Raw genomic sequence first — 19901 nt, forward strand, 5'->3', positions numbered from 1 at the left:
ACTCTAAAAACAAAAATTGTAATATTAAATCGCAGATTAGAGAATATGATAATTATTACATAATTCACGAATCTCTAAAGATAATATCTTATATTTATGATGTATAGTGAGCATTATACATATGCAACTACTACCATAATTCCCCCCACCCCCAACACACACAAGTAATTTACGCCGTTAAGTTCCTGGAAAAAAAAAAGGCACCATATAACAAAAGAAGACGCCTTGTTAATTTGTTATACAATAATCAGTCTGATTAGTTTGCACTCTCAGTTCTGAGAAAGAATCAATTAAAACAAAAATGTTCCAGCCATTTAATGCCCTCAAACAAAAATGATACATATGGCATAATTATTGCATTATTGACTAGATAATCACAATACGAATATATAACTATAAATATTGTACTGTACTACTGTGTCTTTATTTTTACGTTTGTGATAATTGAACATAAGACTACAGTATGACCTTTGTGATGCTTTACGGGCCTCAAACTATAGATGCTTCATAGGTGATTTAAGGGAGGTGATGATGCTCTTGTTACTGAAGAAAAAGTCTAGAGCTTGTGAGCTTCCTGGGGTATCCGCAGCTCCTCACAGTCTTCAACCACCACCTATTTGTAATCACGTGAACAAATTAAAACTTACTCCTATTAACAAAGCTTACAATTATCTAACGAAACAAATAAAATTACCTGGTAGTTTTGACCGTTGCATGTGTACCTGACCAGCAGTTTCTTATGTTCTCCTGGACATGGGTCACAAAACCCCATTATGCCTGATTTCTTCACACCTTCATGAAGCTGTGCCGAAAGGAAAATTAACCAAGTACTTCGATAGCAATATTCACACACAAGTACAAAACCACAATGCATGTCATTGGGTTAAGGCAAGAAAATTATAATAAGACATTGAAGACAAGGCAGGCAATGCTTGGCCTCGATTACAATTAACCTGGCAGGCATTCAAATCTATCCCACCTAAACATTTCTCATATCATAGTTGAAACTTAGAAACCTGAACATAGTCAAAACAGATATTTTGAACTGCCATTACAATTTACAAATAATTTGAGTGCCCAAACATCTGTTTTGTGTTTGTTGCTTTCCCTTATCATTATAATTGACAAATCAATCTTTGCAGCTCAAAAAATTAAAGGAAAAAATAGATGGAAAAGCCAAGGAATATCAAGATTCAAATTGAAATACAAGAAATTGCATGCTTTCATAAGAAACTAACAGGGATCATACCTGTAGTTGCCCCAAATCATTAACCAAGAAATTCAGAGGTATAGTAACATCAATAACTTGTGAAGACAATTCATCACTTGATTTTTCCACATCATCCAGCTTTTTCAGAGCTTTTGCACTTCCATAAACTGCTTTTGTGATGATCAATCCACCAATTTCAATTTGTTTATTCATCTTTCTATTGGCCACATTTTCTAACAGCTGCTGAGCCTTTGCTGCTGCTACTCTAGCTTCACGAACCTAGATCAAAGTGTTGGGGATAAAGTGATTGCCAGACATATGTCATAATCTCATAGATGGCAGAGATTTCAAGTCCCAACTCCAAACACATAAACACTTCCCTGTTCAAAACGTTAAAAAAGAAATTTGGAAAGGGAAAAGAAATGGCAGAAAAACATGATCATATTCCCCGAGCAAACATTAGTCACTTAATGTATGTACGGAATTAGAGGGGAAGAAGTTGTACATACTTCAGATTGATCAGGAAAAAAAAAAATTAAAGTGGACTGTTTCAGAGAATATTCCTAAGATTTATTTTCTAATCCAACAAGGTTTTAAATTAATGGGACACTTCTCTACATTAATTTTAATAAGTAAAATACGGAATTTTAAGAAGTAAAATACGGAGTACAATATTATCATAGGAGAGACTATAAAAAATCCAGTAACTACATCAACAGTTTTCTATAACAGGCTAGTAAATCATCAGTGTCTACTTGTAGCTACAACGGCAACCCTTTGGCCTATTGAAATGTCAATGTCAGCCTCCATTTTTTTTATAGTAAGCATGAATTGTATGCATTCATAAGTAACACAGTTCAAGTAGCATATATAATTATGTTATACCTGCCCTGAGGTTTTCTCCATGATTTCTACTGCCTTGTGCTTCTCTCGTTCAAGGTAATAAGGTTTGGCAACAAATTTCTGCAAAACAAAGTATAAATAATAACATGTCGCTTAGCATCACTAGTCTTCTTCTGCAAGACAGGCGTAAAAGTACTGCTGGCTGTCTGCCTAATTGATCAAAAGTTTTTCCCTCTTTTAGGTAGAGCCATAAAGAATGGTGATGCAAATATAAATTAACCTCAAGCCACCTTACAAGTAAATAAGTTACCACTAAGCTAGTTGTCATTCACTATATAAATTTCCATTATAAATTAATGTAATAAGGTGACACCCCAAAATTAATGTAATAAGGTGACACCCCCCAAAAAAAGACCATAATCCCATACAATTCTTGAGGAGTCCAAAACCTATGTACCATTTCCCTGCATCAAAATGTGTGAAAAGTACTTCCATAGTCCACAACAGGTCGTGAGTTACTCCCTCCGTCCCCAATTAGATTTCTCATTTGGGTTGGGCACGAATATTGAGGGGAGACATTGTAGTGAGGTTATGGTAATGCAAATATGTTGTTTAGAAGTAAATAAAAAAAAAAAAAAAGATTGAATAAATTAAAGGGTTAAAGATGTGATGTTTAAAAGTTTGAAATGATTATTAACAAGGAAAATTTGTCAGAACAACCTTTGGCAGTAGAACCCTAAACAATTTTTATTGTAAGATGCAACCTTACTCCATTTTTCCACAAAGCCTTTTTTGACATTGACTCTCACATGACCGCCATGTGCCTCCATTTTCTTCAATTTGCACTCCTCCTTTTCCCATCTCCATTTTCTTCTTCTTTCCCATCTCCATCTTCTTCTTTCCCATCTCCATCTTCTTCTTCTTCTTCTTCTTCTTCTTCTTCTTCTTCTTCTTCTTCATTGCACTCCAAATCTTCATCTTTAGTTCATCATTGTTAATACATTGGCAGTAGCCATTCCTCAAATTAGTTGCTCTCTCCTCCTTGCACCATCTTTACAATAATATAGAATCATATAATTCATCACGGTTGTCAAGCAATTAGGGACATGTAGGTGGGTTTCTCAGGTAAGTTTGTTGCATGATAGAAATCCATCATGTGCTTGTTATAATCATCTTCCCACCATTGGTAATATCTCTCTTGAAAGTTAAGGTTTGGGAGGGATGATACCTTGAGATTGAGGGCCCTTCTCAATTATGGGGTAAATTTAATGTGAGAAAATGAAGCCTTACATGTTACAAAAGCTAATGTCAAAAGTGAATTGTAAAAATATTGGCATTCAAAGCAACAATTTTGGGGTTTGTGTGAATTTTTTGTGGTTAAAGGGTTGTAATTAGGGCAAAATAGAGTTGGATTGAAAAGAAAAGAACGTTGAAAAGGGACTGTAGAGAGTAGATACATCCTTTAATGGCTAAAGCTTTCGGCATTCAAAGCAATAAATTTGGGGTTTGTGTGAATTTCTTGTGGTTAAAGGGTTGTAATTGGGGTAAAATAGAGTTGGATTGAAAAGAAAAGAAAAGAACGTTGAAAAGGGATTGTAGAGAGTAGATACATCCTTTAATGGCTAAAGCTTTGGGCATTCAAAGCAACAATTTTGGGGTTTGTGTGAGTTTTTTTGTGGTTAAATGGTTGGAGAAACTTGAAACGGTCACCACTAATTGGAAAACTCATGAAACGCAGTTCGAGATAGCCGGTACTCCGGAACTTTTAAAGGGTGATCCAACTTTAGAGAAAACCCAAAATTCTCTAAAAGCCATGATCCATGCTATATGCAAGCAAGGGAGTGGGGTTTTGATTGAAGTCAACCAAATGGAGATGGGAAGTATCGAGAAGGAGAAAGGGGACACACCGGATTTAGTGAGAAGGGTCTTGAAGGAGTATGGGACGATTTTTGAGATGCCGTAAGGTTTGCCATCGGTGAGGGGGCATGAACAAGCCATCACATTAAAGGGAGGGAGTGACCCAGTTAGTGTGAGGCCATACCGGTACCCCCAAGTCCAAAAAGACGAGATCGAGAAGCTCATAAGGGAGATGCTAGAAGCCGGAATAAAAAGATCTTCCACTTGTCCTTTTTCAAGCCCGGTGCTACTAGTCAAGAAGAAAGATGGGTCATGGCGTTTTTGCATCGACTATAGGGCTCCAAACAAAGCAACAGTACCGGATAAATATCCCATACCGGTGATTGATGAGCTCCTTGATGAGTTACATGGAGCAAGGGTGTTTTCGAAACTCGATTTAAAATTGGGGTACCATCAAATTAGCGTGCGACCGGAAGATGTCCATATAACGGTTTCATACACATGAAGGACATTACGAGTTTCTAGTAATGCCCTTCGGGTTAACAAATGCACCGTCTACTTCTCAATCTCTCATGAATGAGATCTTTAGGTTCTTTCTACGCAAGTTCATTTTGGTCTTCTTTGATGATATACTAGTATATAGCAAAGATGAAATGGAGCATGCAAGTCACTTTGAAGCAAGTAATGGAGACACTGACTACTCACAAGTTGTATGACAAGAAATGTGAGTTTGGAAGAAAACAAGTAGCATATTTGGGTCACATAATTTCAAGCCAAGGTGTTGCAACGGATGATGAAAAGATTAAAGCCATAGTGGATTAGGCCAACCAATGAATTTAAGGAAGTTATACTGAAGTTAGGCCAACCCATAGAGGCTAACAGGCTATTATAGAAAATTTGTGGCCCAATATGCACAAATAGCTAGCCTACTTACTTCACACTTAAAGAAAGATGCTTATGGGTGGACGGAAGAGGCTAATCTTGCACTTCAGAAATTAAAGGTGGCAATGACGACGGCTCCCGTGCTAGTTATACTGAATTTTCACAAAGAATTCGTGGTGGAGACTGACATCTGGGTTTGGGTTAGGAGCCATACTTATGCAAGAGGGTCGCCCCATGGCATACTTTAGCAACTTGTTGGGAAGTCGAGCTTAAGCAAAATCCATTTACAAGAAAGAGTTGATGGCTACTATATATGTTTAGCCATCGAGAAAAGAAAGCATTATTTACCGAGGTGACAATTCATCATAAGAACCTACCAACAAAGCTTACGATACATCACTCAACAACGTGAGGTGGAAAGTGAACACCAACGATGGATGAGGAAATTGGTCGGGTTTGATTTTGAGGTGCAATACCGACCCGATGCTTCCAATCGGGTTACGAATGCTCTGTCTCGGAAGGGTGGTGAGGTGGCACAACTTGGGTCCATGGTCCACACTAAGTAATTAACCCGCATGAATTAGAAGAAGAACTAGAGAAAGATATGTGGATCAAGAGTATGAAGGCTGCTATAGAGCCCAATTCAAATGTGCCCAATGAGTTTTCAATTGAGGGAAATAAGCTTTATTCAAAGGGAGGATTGTTTATCTAAGCAGTCCAAGATCAGATCATTCATTCTGCTACATCAATACCACGATACACCGGTGGGCGGCCAAAAAGGGAGGTCAAAACTTACCTCTGAGCGGCGGCCGATTTGTATTGGCCGGGAATGAGGAAGGCGATTGGAGAGTATGTTCGCCATTGTGAAGTGTGTCAGCAGAGTAAGGTGGCACAACGCCACCCCCTTGGGTTGCTCCACTACCGGTGCGGTGCTGACGGTGGGTGGGAAGACATCTCCATGGATTTTGTGGAGGATCTTCCTCTATCCAAGGGAATTGACACCGTTCTCGTGGTTGTGGACTGTTTCTCCAAAACGGCCACTTCTTAGGGCTTAAACACCCCTTTAACGCTCTCAAGGTGGCTGATCTTTTTGTTAAGGAAATCGTGAGGCTTCATGGTTTTCCCTCGAGTATCGTTTCGGATTGCGGTCGAGTGTTCATGAGTCACTTTTGGAAAGAGCGTTTTCGATTACAGGGAACCCAACTAAAGCGCAACACAACTTATCAATCGCAATCTGACTGTCAAACAAAAATCGTCTAACAAAGGAATGGAAAAGTATCTGAGGTTTTTTGTAGGAAGTCAACCAACCAAAGGGGCGGGCTTAGTGGTTAAGTTGGCAGACTAAAACACCTCCCCACATTCGGCAACCAAGGTGTCACCGGTCAAGGTAGTACGGGAGAGATCTGCCAATCTGTGGCGGGTTAGTAATGGGAAAACCCCGATTGATTCGTTGGAAGAATGGCTCCAAGAGAGGAATTTTATGCTGGATGAGATAAGGCTATATTTGAGATCAACACATAATGAAGAAGTATGCGGATCTGAAAAGAGTAGATGAGCAATTCAAGGTAGGGGACAAGGTATTCTTAAAGTTGTAACCATACCGACAACGTTCCCTCAATAAGGCGGTCGTACGAGAAGCTGGCCACACGTTACTACGGGCCCTTCAAAGTGGTTCAGAGAATTGGAAAGGTGGCGTATAAATTGTTGTTGCCACTATCCTGAAAGACATACCCAGTCTTTCATGTTTCACAATTTAAGAGGGCTCCAGGTGACATTCCTGTCAATCCGAAAATTCCAAAATAATTATCACTAGAATTGGAGCTTGTGGCTGAACCCGAAGAGCTGCTAGATGCTAAACGCAAGGGAAGTCAAGGATCACCATGCTTGGAGGTGCTGATTAAATGGAGAGGCCTCCAAGAATTCGAAGCAACTTGGGAAGAGTTCGAAGCGATTGATCAACAATTTCCATCCTTCCACCTCGAGGACAAGGTGAAACTTAAAGGGGGGAGAGATGTGATGGACTGTTTTCGAGGCTCGAGTCAGGAGGGTCAAACACCGATGTTTGTGTATTCGAGGCGCGGGAAGAAGGGAAACAGGGAACAACAACATGAGCAAGGTCAAAGTAGTCAAGGGCTCAAGGCTAGGGTCAACAACAATTCAATTAGGAGGGAAGCATTAGTAAGCAACAAGACAAAATCAATTAAAGAACAATTAGAGATAAGTGTATGCTTCGGTGGAGATACATGTCAAATAAGTGGTTTTGTTGACTCAGATTATGCTGGAGATTTAGATAGAAGACGATCTACTGGTTATGTGTTTAAAATACATGGTGCTCCATTTAGTTGGCGATCAACGTTACGAGCTACAGTGGCTCTATCTACGATAGAAGCTATGGCAGAAGAAGTTAAGGAAGCATTGTGGTTATAGGGCTTTCTAGAAGATTTGGGGTTGAAGTAGGATAGTGTGAATCTATACTGTGACAGTGAACTTAGCCAACTAGGTTCATCATGCTCGTACCAAACATATATATGTAAGGTATCATTTTGTACGGAATGTTATAGAGAAAGGAAATATTTCTCTTGTGAAAGTGCATACAATTGAGAACACTGCAGACATGTTAACAAAAGACAAAAGTTGTGTCAGGAAGCAAGTTTCAATATTGTTTGAAGTTGCTTAACATTGTCCCATGTTAGGGTACATGGAGAAATAAATGGAACTACGATTGGTTTGATCCCGATCAAGGGTAAGTAGGCAGTTATTGTAAAAATGCTGCAACCGGATACAGATAACTAAAATTCGTTCGTCTAAAATTTGAATGTTTTCTAATTTTGAACGAGGTGGAGTACTGTGAGAAATTTAAGGAAAGAATAGGATGAGAGCATTATAAGGAGGATAATAGGGATGTTTACCTTTGTTTAGTTATTGCTAATTACAGGAAACAATATCCGTGATTGTTAGAGAAACAATGTAAACCATTGTATAATTAGCTTTGTATTCATTATAAATGTGTAGTATCATAATGCAGAAATTAATTCAATCATTTTACTTCACGTCAAAAGTTTATTATTTATCTTTGTGAAGTATCGGTTTCATATTATCTAGTAGAGGCTACATTTCCGCTGCTAGTCTATCCACAATGTTAATGGGAAAAAAATGTTATTTCAAAACGTTCCTTAGGCCCTTAGGGGAGTGATGATCAATGAATGAGATCATACCCTATTTATTTTTGCTTTAATATTATTTGTGTTGCATTGTTAGGACATTATGAGTATTGTGTCGCTACTCATTGTAAAGCACCCAAAACTAAAAGTCCTGTTTGTGCCCCAATCGACCCTTACCTTCGCTCTTGTCACCAATTGACAAGAGTGTCACTTCTAAAATAAAGTGTTTTCCTGTGTTGCTAAGTGCACACAAGCCCATTTCCATACAAGGCTTGCACCCTTGCAACAGATAGGTAAGAGTGCACCAAACAATCCAGTGCTATCCTTTCCCACATTTACCGACCCTTCAAATGATATCAAGATAGAATATGTATGGTTGAGAAAAGTGATGAATCTATCAATAGCCATGTCTTTAAAGGGCCCTTATAACCCCCATACATTTTGCAGCCCCCCCCCCCCCCCCTCCCCCTCTTACACACACACACAACAATGGATCTCTGAAACTATGTCTGGGTCAAGAAATAAAAACCATAATGGGACAAAAATTAGTGTAACAGCCAAAGTCAACTCTGCATATACATTTGAGCTGTTTTCTGACATTAATAGGGTAAATAAGAAGCAGATGGTGCTTATCATAGGCAAGACTTTGCACAAAATGCAGTGAACAATGAAGTCTGAACAGAAGACCAAAGCTTTTAATATTTTTGTCGTACCTCACCATCAACCCCTCCCAGCATGGATTGTTGTTTGCTTTATCTCAGACTTTCAGAGCAATATTTATAAAACTTACTATACTAATTCAAATATGGATATCTCACAAATTTATCCCAAAAAAGGACGTCTAACTTACCTTAAGTACGAAATAAAGGGATGTCGGAATAGCAAATGCCCCTGCTGCAAAAAAAGGATTTATATACCTGGAAAGCAAAACCTGCAAGCAAAATTCATCCCATAACAGAGATCCATAAGCTAAAATGAAAAGTAGAAACTGAAGATGGAAAAAAAAAAAAAAAATTAATGAAAGAAAAATATGCCGAGTATGAAACTTGCATATTCTGACAGAAAATATAGAACCACTTCTACTGGTTTCTTAACATACACATAATTTATGAAAGAAAATTAATGATAAAATTGCTTAATCCTTGTAATCATGTGCACCACAAGAACAAGGAGGTATTGAACCTCTAGACTTTGTTCAAGGGGGCACGAATAAGTAAAATGCAATACATTCTACATTGGATTATGTGTGATGCAACAAAAAAATAACATCCATGCAAACAAGGAATCTAAAAATATAAATTAAGTTGAGAACTGCACTAACAGGAACTATTAACTTTTGACCACCGCGATGCAACTCAAACTTCCAAACGACACCCTACGAATAAGAAAAGAAAAGATCATCAATAGCAAAAATTGATGCATTTTAATGAGAAGCTAGTGATTATAATATATATATTAATGATAAATAAAAACTTCCTCTGTTTCTTTTTATTTGCATCACTTTCCTAAAACGAAAGTTTTAAATTAGTTGTATCACTTTTCTTTTTCGTTAATAAACTCTCTCTATCTCTCTCCTATCACATGGGTCTATTTTTTATTTTCCCTATTATCTCTATCTCTCTCATGTCCAAAAATTGCCTAGGAATCTGCAATTTGCAAAGTGATGCAACTAAAAAAACGGAGGAAGTAACAATAATGATAACAATAATCCAATGTATCAATTTAACAATAATATAATTATAACAATGCAAAAAAAAGGCACCAAGGCAGAGACTGTTTGATAGATAAACAGGGAAGGCAATGTATAAAAAAGCTCTAAGGCGCTCTGACGCAAGAGGGGTTCTGTTGTGCTAAGGTGGACCTCCTCTATTTGAACTATTAAAGTTAAATTAACTGAATAGGTGCGCCTCGTGCCCTCGCATGCGCCTAACCACCAATGCCTCGCCAAACCAAGTTAAGAGCTTAGCCCTTAGCGCCTTGTGCCTTACCTTAGGCGTGCCTTTTCAAACACTGGGGGAAGGTGTAAATGACCATTTTGTCCAATCAATCAACTAGGATAGCAGGAATCGAGTGTTGTCAATCGCAAACAACAAGATGCACAATAGTGCGGTTTTGTGTTTGGTTTTACTCCCTAAACCCATGATAAATAGTTATAACCTAACGTCTTATATAGGTTTAGATGAAATGATTAATTCCCTAAATAATAAAACCAAGATAACAAAACTAATTATTCTATCTTACTCGTTTAACAAAAATCACAATAATATCTAAAATATCATAACCTATGTTACTCGGACACGGCAATTTTGCCGTCATACCCCGGTCAATACGACCCGACACGGATCCGGGTATGAAATCCGTTCCGGACACATGCTTTTGCTCTCGGGGTACGGCCGTTAATTCAAACTATACATTTTATGCTTTGCGAGTTCATGGCTTCAAGCTCTTTGGAGCTTCAAAAATGGGGAAGAAGAGGACTCAAGAATATAGAGGAAAGAGAAAAAGGAGAGAAATAAAAAAATAAATAGCCGGAGAGAGAAATATAGACTGACAACTTGATAAGTACTACTTTTTTATTAAGAATGACCGACACAAGTACTAACCCACACTCTTTTTTCTCTTTTTACAAAATATTACTCCTCCGTCCCCGATTGAACGACCCATTTGGGTTGAATTCGCGGGTATTAAGAAACTTAATTTGCAAGTACAAATGTATGGGAAAACACAAGTTATCAATAATTTGCAAGTACAAATGTATGGGAAAACACAAGAAAAATTAATGGTGGCAGGAGAGAGAAAAAAAGTTTAGAAATTTAGAGAGGAGATGGCAAAAAGATCAGAAAAATACAAGGGCAAAATAGGGAGAAAGAGCTATATGACAAAAATATTTGAGGATATATTAGTAATTTATGATTCTAATAGATGTTCAAATGGGTCATTCTTTTTGGGACTAAAATAAGGCCAAATAGAAAGTTCTTTTGAGGACGGAGGGAGTACTTTAATCTATGCCTTTTAAAGGTTGTACTACTTTATATTTTTTTAATACTGGTATTACATTTGACAATTTAGTGGTAAATAGTACTACATTATAATATTATATAGTCAGTGGCGGAGCTAGGATTATTTCAATGGTAGGACACCACACCATCTAAATATCTTCTTATTAAAAAAAATGTAAAAATGTCTCCATAAACTTTTCAATTAAAAAAATCAAGATAAATTAATTATCGCATAGCATTAATAGTGAAAGGATGTTCTTAATGTTAAAATTTAAATTTATTTTAACAATCACATTTGTTAACCCTTAATCAAGGAGTATTTTAAAATCCATCAAATGTTACCCCACGGTCTAGTTAAGGCATTCAACAATAACCCATTTTAAAAATATATATTCATCCTATGTATGGGTTCGGAATCACTAAACACATTCTTTGTGTCAAATAGCGTGATTTAAAATAGCAACTACAACTAATGATTCGAGTGTTCATATGTTAAAAGAAATATTTTTTTTAAAAAATATATACGAGAACAATTTAACTAGACCAATCTTCAAGTTTTGAAATGGTATTACATCATCAATTCCATCATCTTAATGGAAAAGTAATCTTGTTCAATGTGATATAACTAACTTTCATGGTAAGAATTTTTGTATTATATAAATACAAAATTAAGCACAAATTAACCAAAAAAAAAAATTATAAAATAAGAGAATATGTTGGGAAAGATACTTGAACCCATGTCCTTTTGAAAGAAAAACTAATGCTCTAACTACTAGGCTGTTGGTAAGGTATGATGTAATTATGCACTTTAAATTCTATTTAACTAAAAAACGTCTTTTTTTTTTCCTGGTAGGGCACGTGCCCTATCAGGACCATAGCTAGCTCCGCCTTGTCTAGCAAGGGAGGTAAGAGAGGACAACGGCGAGCAGGGGAGGGTGGTTGATTCCGGCGTACCACCGCTTGGCGGGGGAAGGGGGGCTTCGGCAGAGGAGGAAAGGGTAAAGGTTCTATATTTTTGTTCTTTATCCCTTTAAAATTTAATAAATTATATTTATAATACCAATTAAAATCATTTTTAAAACTATTTAATTTAAAAAAAAAAAAAAAAACAAACAAACAAACTTACCATGGTCAAAAAATTATCAAATCGAGTAACAAATGTCATCATTGGATTAATAACAATAATTCATGATTACCAAAGATAATTAAAAATTTTGTTGTTCACCAAAGAGAAAATTAAAAATCTTGTAAGTACCAAAGAGAATTTAACAAAATTATAACTTAAAATGAATAACTAACCGATAAATCCTATACAATCTAAAACTCTAAATAACCTTAATCAAAGTCTTGATAATTATCAATTGCACGAAACTTAAATACTCACGCTTAGATCTAAAATGTATTGAACGAGCCCGTATAAAAACTCTTTTTTTATCTTAATCTGTAAAATTGAATATGTAGGACATTATTTGGTCGGCAAATGAGCTGAAGAGAGAGAAGAAGCAGTGAAGGAACTGAGGAAGTGTAGCTATTCTCTAGATTTGGCAAGCAAGTGATATTTTATGAAGATTTTTGGCTACCCTAAAAATTTATCCTACTTGTTTGTATTATAAGAGTCCAAATCATCAATGATAACGTTGCAAACCACTATGTTACTTATTAAATAAGAATTTATTTTCATTAAATAAGGAGAATAATTAATGGAGGGGGACAAAAAGTTCACCATAAATAACAAAGTAAAAAGGTCAAAAAAGCCACTTCTATCAGCATCCTAAATTATCAACTTGTTCAATGGTGGGGCTTTATGTTGTAGCGCAAGGACTATTGATGGCTACAAAATATCTCCTCGGGTTTTCTTTTTTTAGATGTATCATTTTTTTTTTTTTTTTTTTGAACGGGAGATGTATCATTTTTTATATTATGGACTTGTAGGCAATTTTTGGAGTGGAGAGAGATGGAGAGAAAAAATAAAGAAGGCTCATGTGATATGAGAGGGATAGAGAAAATTTATTAGTTAAAAAGGAAAGTGATGCATCTAAATTGAAAGTTCCATTTGTGGAAAGTGATGCATTTAATAAAAAAAAACAGACGGAGTAAGAAAAATTAGGAGCAGCTAGGGTAGATTGATGATGGCTCATAGAACTGACTACTACTATGTAGAGCTTGCCATTCAAGCAATTGAGGACGTAACAAAGATCAACAATTACAAGCTTGGATGCATTCCTATAGATCTATTGTAGGAAGATCTTACTTGGTTTCATTCCACTTTTACTTCGTTCTCCGTGTCTCATGTAGATAGTATAGGTAATACCACAATACAGTTGCTTATTTCATAGCAAGAGTTGTTCCTAGTAATGGAGAAAAGTGTCTTTGTTGAGAACTTTCCCCAAGGTCTTTAACATTATCTTATTGTATTGACTGGTTTGTCAATCAGTTGTTGGCTCATTCGACTAACTAGCTTAGTTTTAAAAAGCGCGCCTAGGCGCTGTTGAGGCTCAAGGCGACAAGAGGTCAGGCAAAACGCCTCAGTTTTCCTAGGCGTAGCGAATTCCAAAAGGCGCACACCTCATGCCGCCTCCACCAAGGCGTAAGGCGCTGCGCCTGAGACGCCTTATGTTTAAACTTTAAACACGTGAGATAAGGAGATTTGGAATAATTTTTATAAAAAAAAAAAAAAACAATTGTTTTTCAAATTGAAGCTTACCTAGTCTTTAAAGTGACGATTCGAGCAAAAGCCCCCTGTTAATTGAAGAAAATCGCTTCAATTTGACCCCAAATTTGAAAACCCTAATTTACAGTTTGCTTTGCAATTGAAGAATCGATAGGTTCTGCTACGGTAGACATTGCCGGATATCAATTCTCAGCGGTTTCCCGCACCAGACTGGCAGCCGGCGCCGGTAAAGCAACCCAGGTAAGTGTGTTAACTTTCCCCCTTCTATTATCTCTCTTCGTCCTCTGCTCTTTTCAATTCATTCATTTTCTGCTTTTCTTAATAACGTAAAGATTATATTTTCTTTATTTTTTTTAGATTAATAAAATAACAAAAGCCTGCTCTCCTTCTGACAGTCACAACGACCAGTCTCTCTGACCAGCTATCCTCTTTTTTTTTTTTTACAAAAAAAATAGTTTTAATTATTTAATATGCTTAAATTTGAGTATTTTTAGAAAAATACTTACAAAAAACTAAAAAAGCACCAAATAAAACAAAATAAGTATCACTTTAATTTGATTTTCAAATAAATTTTCAATGGCAAAAAATAAGTAAATTAAAAATAAATAATAAATTAAAAAGTTTGCGCCTCGTATCCAAGAGGCGCGCGCCTCCGCTTCGCGCCTCGTGCCTAAGCTCCGGGGACCCTTTGCGCCTCGGTGCGCCTCGCGCTTTTTAAAACTAAGATAACACAACTCTTTTATTGACTCCCTGAGTCGTTAAACTTCAAATTAAAAATAAATTGGCTACTAGACATTGATAAGATCAGCTAATAAACTGATCTAAGTCATCCAACTCTTTGAGTTCTGACTATAAAAGCTGGAGAATAAGGTGAATTAATCAGCATATTCATTTTGGCTTAGAAAACTGGCTAAATAAGGCTGTTTAAACAAATTATAGCTAAATGCCAAAGGCTGGTCAAATTCTAGACAAACACCATTTATTAAACAAGACTAAAATGAAATAAAAAGAATTCTATCAGCCATTTCAACCACACCCTAGTATAGACCTCAATGTAAAACTGTCAATCAATAAAGTTAACTTATATTGTCAGGAGAAACCAAAAGGTAGCATAACAAATGAGACAAAAGTCAAAGCCAATAATTATTTCAGTTTCTCATAATGCTACAAATGAACAGAACAGTCTAAGCCCATACAGAAGACCGTAGTTACCTGAATTCCTATAGAATACAACATCCGCACTGTGCTGAAATCAGATATTCTACGTCCCCCACCAATTTCGAACTCAAGAGCATTGCTACAGAGAAGAAATTCAATTCAAAAGCCAAACACAGCACACCAAATGCACAAGTACAAAGTATTTACTTGCAAATTTGAAAGAAATGGTTCGACAAAGGGCTTATCACAAACAGGATGTATGTAACAAAATATTTCCTCTGTTTTCTAATAATTGCTGCACATCCTTGGCATGCTGTTTGAGGAATTAATTAGAAAAAGTAAACAGAGATATTAATTGAATAAAATTAAACCAAAATAACCTAACACTTTCCTCTTATCGGTGGTAAAATTATTATTAGTAATTCCCATTTACCTTCTCTAATTTCTTCATTAACATGCCATGTAGCAATGGAGAAAGTATATATATTAACAATTAATCTGTCAAAAGTGTGAATTATTATAATTTCACGGACAAACCTTCCTAATCTGCCTGTTATACGCCCATGAGACTTAGATGAAAAGCGGTGAGTATAATGAGCTGATGCCCCAAAAGAGCTGGTGCCAAACTGCATCAGTGAAAACATCATAGAATAATATATCCACAACTAATCAGTAAATATAAGATAAATTAAGGAAACAAATTTCATTACTACCAAACAATAATTTCTTTAATAATAACTTTCCTCAATAGAATTTTGGTACCTTTATCTCTCCAGCAACAGACATTTTCTCTTCTTTCTTCTGCCATCCAACAGCAATAGATGATTCTGTACCCAGAAGAAGTTGTATCTGAAATGACAGTTAAGCAAATTCAAATATTATATTAGCAGCTGCAAAGAGAAACAGGAGATTTCAGTGTACTATAGAGCTCATTTTTTAGCCATGTTCTCTACAAATAAATAAGTAGAAATAATATTCAGTAAATTTTAAAAGTACTAGTAAAAATCAGTTTTGATTAATTGTCAGTAACCTTGTACAACAAAAATAGTTTCAATCAATTAACACCACACTCAATAAGTAAAAAAAAAAAAGTTTTTGCCAACAAAAGCAGTTTAATCAGTTATAATAAATTAAGTCCAGTAATATTTCCTGTCAAAAAAAGTCCAGTGATATTTCGGTAAAAAGAAAAGGGCCTTTTGTCAAGATGATACGTAAACAACATGTAAACAACAATATGTGAACAACATGATATGAAAGTTGTCAAGATTGCATATGACCATTGATGACTACAAGCATATGGATCAATAACAAAGAAAAAAATGTATCTCCCCTTCACATTTTCCTTTTTATTCTTTTTTTGAACGTGCTATTGTGATGACAGAGATATACATTGCCATTTGAAGTCTGAGACAGTTGGCGAGTCCATAAATTAGAAAGATTGATTGATCCATCCTTTAGTGACATTGCAAGTCCCGCAGTGGCAGAGGAGTGAGGTGATAAATGGCTGTAGAAAAACATAACCAGTTTTAACTCTTGGATAAGTAGAAACTTGACAATCAAGATTCAAGAAGTGTAAAGAAAAGGGGTGTCACACTAGCAAAATCAGCATGATAAAATAACATTACAAAAAAAGATACAAGTTAAATACCGTGTCGTTTCAATACCAATAATTGAACGCAAACCAGCAGATGCCATGAATTCAATGGAAGCAACTGATGATATCTGGTGTTTAAGTACAGCAGTGGCAGCCCCACCACCTGAGTTGCCTGTAACAGCTAAGTTCCCACCAATAGCAACTGCAATGCGTTTGGACATTTGAGATTGGACCTCACTGGCCATGGCCATTCTGGCATTTACAAGTGCAGGTACCATTATAAGATCAATGAGTGGCATTTTAACAGTATTAAATATTAGTTTTTTCTGCAAAAGCAGTGATACAGTCACACATGGAAAATTACATGTGATAAGGGGGAAAATAGAAATCAAATGGCATACCCTTTCATAATGCCATCACCCTCACAAAAGTCTGGCAATGATAAATTGGCCATAATAGAACCAGTAGGTCGGATATGGGCCAGCTTTTCCTGTTCCTTTCTGCGACGTAACTTTTCAAGTTCTTCTTTTATTTCTTCAGCTTTATTTAGCTTTGGTCCAAGTTCTAGACCAGAGTTTAAACCTTCCATACCATAGATATCATATATCATTCTTTTGTTCTCATCTGAGAGTATTTCATATGCCTCACATATCCGCTGAAAATTCTCTGTAGCAATTTCTTTCATCTGAAAGGAGCAGGGGAAGGAAATTAAGTGTCGAGAAAACTTCAAGCATTTGCACCTCAAAAAACAATTATCAAATAGACACACATGTAGGGAAAAACACCTTTCGCGGGTTAATTATACTAACTGGATATAGAAGTTCAAACATCATATCCAAAAAATGCAATCTTAAAATGCAAAGACTTACATAATTATAAAACTCCTAACTATCAGAGAAGAATTAGCTTTTTTTTCTAGGACTTATGATAAGCTGTTTTACATACTAATACATATGACTCACTGATCTTCAACTACGACATCTTGCACAAGTATCTCTTAATCCAAAGGGCATGAACTTCGTGGAGATTAGCACATTGATCTTGGACCTTCAATAGCCATTCAGAAAATTTGAAGGTCAAAGATTAATAGGTCACAGACTGCTTAAAGAAAATTTCCATTAAAGCACTTTAAAAAGCAAGGATGCTCAAGGTGATCATCTTTTCTTATAGAGTCCGTGCAAAGGAATAGGACCATAAGGACTATGGAGTTGAAATAATGTACCTATCTAAGGTCGAGTGTAAGCAAAAAGGCCAAAAAGTCCATCGAATATTTAAGATTACCATGTGCTACTTCCCAGATGCAACGGAAATATCTAACTCCAACAAGAATATGTTGCACTTAATCAATATGAAGTCTATTTCCTCTTGAAAAAAAAAAAATCAAAACAAAAAAAAATCAAAACAAAAAAATTCCTAGTATTGTTAAATTTTGAAAAAACCATATGTACAAGATCTAATTACTCTGTAGAATGTACAGACTTCACAATAAGAATTATGTATGTCAAGGTACGGGGTTGTGGTATCCGCTATGAAAAGTAAAATACCTCATCCTTCAAATATAGAATTGAGGAAATTAAAAAAGTCAAATCGATTCGCAAAAAAAGGGCGCGGGGGGGGGGGGGGGGATTAAACAATCAGCAAAGAATAAAAAAAAAAAAGTTTAACAATCAATTACTTAAATTATGTTCACAAATAAATATTATTACATTATTTTATTTATGTCAATGAGTACAATTAATCAATAAATAAAAATATAAATTTCCAATCACTCAATAAATTTATACAATAAAAATCATCTCCAATTGAGTTCAATAACTAATAGAAATGTCATTTTTCCATAATTCATTAGCCTAAATTATGATAAACCATTTGATACTCGTTAATATTAGTATCAATGTTTATACATTAACGTGGAAATACGGTTATACTACCTTTATTTGAAATTTAGTCACAAAAGAAGACGATATTAAACACCGTAATCACTCGTTGTTGTTAGTCGGGGTGCCAAGCCCAACTATCAATCTCACCATTTCATATTTGCGAATTATTATATTTATTTTCACACGTAATATTTTGTACTTAATATCTAAATCCTTATTGTATACATATGATAAAATCGTATTAGGTGGTTAATATTAGCAATAGTATTATTTAAACAAAGACATTCAACAAAACGTTGGAAAAAGTAGTATTTAGCTATATTTCTTTAGCAAATGGTTATATAAAGAAGGATTTTAGGGTGTTGTTTATTCACCTTACAGCTTATTAGACTTTATCATGACTTAATTTAGAAATAATTTGAACTTGAGTAACCCTGCACTCTTCCAAAGCTTAAATCTATTTCATGAGCTATAAGTAACAGCATGAAGCTTGGAGAGATTAAACAGAAAATGCTCAATCAAGCAGGAATTTCGGTACATTCCCCAAGCTTGGAGGGTGTTTTGTGCGGAGCCCTACACAGTCAATGGCCACATTCTGTACCCAATAACCTATCTTACTCGCGCTGACTCCATATCAATGGCTACATTCTGTATTAGTAAATAGTAACCGCCATCATTATTTTGAATTAGGGGATAATTGATCACCAACTGCAACTCCTCATTAATTTTAACAATATCTACACTAAAAAAAAAAATCAATTCAAATTGCAAATTAATTAAATGTGGCCCAATCAAAGACACAACACCAATCACTTCCCTTCAAATTTCAGAAGAAATTAGGGGAACAACAATAAGAATATGACCAAATTAATTATTCATCGGAATATGAACTGCTTAAACAAAACAATCCGCACTTAGAAGATATTGATAAATTTCTAAGATTCAATAAACAAGTATTATGAAATAGTAACTCGTCCATCAAAATCAATAAATCATATAGTTTGTGGATCAATTGAACTTCAAAATTAAATTCAAATTCAAATAAATAAAAAAGAAAGGAGAGAAAAGATGAGTACATGAGAAGCTTGGTATTTGTCAGGATGATAGACCTGAGCCCACTGGCGATAAGCTTTGCGGATTTGTTCGGTAGAAGCATCTGGGGAGATGTTAAGCAAAGCATAGAGCTCTCTGTTCGGAATACCTTCGTCTTTTTCCTCCATTGATGTGTGTTTCGATAGATTCTAAACCAAACCCAGGGTTCTACCAGGGTTTTTATTTTTATGTTGACCCTTTTCCAAGGAAGGTCCTGTTGCTTCTTGAATTGAATTTGTTTAGCATAGCGCTAAAACAGACCTAACTAGGTCATACAATTATACAAATGGTACTCCGTAAGTACGTATATCATAATGATACCCCCTCCGTTTTTTGTTTTTAATTTTTTCATCAAATATGCAGATAATGCAACAAATATTACTCGTATAGTCATACGTTATTTATTTAATTATAATCAACTAGTATAGTAGTTCTGGAAGCACATTTATTCACCTAATTTGTGAAGACATTAGGAAGGATAGCCTGAATTTTGTTTTCATTGTATAAAAAGGGATTGTAATACGGTATCTCATCTTGTAGCAAAATGGGATACC

The 19901-nt window shown here is 35.6% G+C and overlaps 1 protein-coding gene across 1 annotated transcript; it reads right to left on the minus strand.

Annotated features, from left to right (window-relative positions):
• Nucleotides 1-208: 208 nt before the first annotated feature.
• On the minus strand, nt 209-19632 carry LOC145581865 (chaperone protein dnaJ 13-like). The gene is made up of 13 exons (XM_081638900.1): nt 19332-19632; nt 16777-17060; nt 16430-16627; nt 16171-16285; nt 15544-15630; nt 15319-15407; nt 14836-14920; nt 9275-9328; nt 8804-8884; nt 2096-2173; nt 1250-1489; nt 695-802; nt 209-613 (listed from the first exon to the last, which is right to left on the minus strand). Exons 1-13 carry the CDS (start codon nt 19473-19475, stop codon nt 557-559), a joined length of 1620 nt encoding a protein of 539 aa, XP_081495026.1. The 5' UTR covers nt 19476-19632; the 3' UTR covers nt 209-556.
• Between the last annotated feature and the right edge of the window lie 269 nt (nt 19633-19901).

The sequence above is a fragment of the Chenopodium album genome, chromosome 2 (assembly GCF_948465745.1).
Source record: "Chenopodium album chromosome 2, dcCheAlbu1.1, whole genome shotgun sequence".
Taxonomy (NCBI): Eukaryota; Viridiplantae; Streptophyta; class Magnoliopsida; order Caryophyllales; family Amaranthaceae; genus Chenopodium; species Chenopodium album.

Bases quoted from the DNA above. Each gene is read 5' to 3' on its own strand.
- LOC145581865 (XM_081638900.1), bottom strand. From the start codon at position 19,475: ATGGAGGAAAAAGACGAAGGTATTCCGAACAGAGAGCTCTATGCTTTG. The intron at 16,628-16,776 runs GTATGCCATTTG...TGTAAATGCCAG, and splicing joins GGTGATGGCATTATGAAAGG to AATGGCCATGGCCAGTGAGG. The intron at 2,174-8,803 runs GTAAGTTAGACG...TTTGTTTTGCAG, and splicing joins CCCTTTATTTCGTACTTAAG to AAATTTGTTGCCAAACCTTA.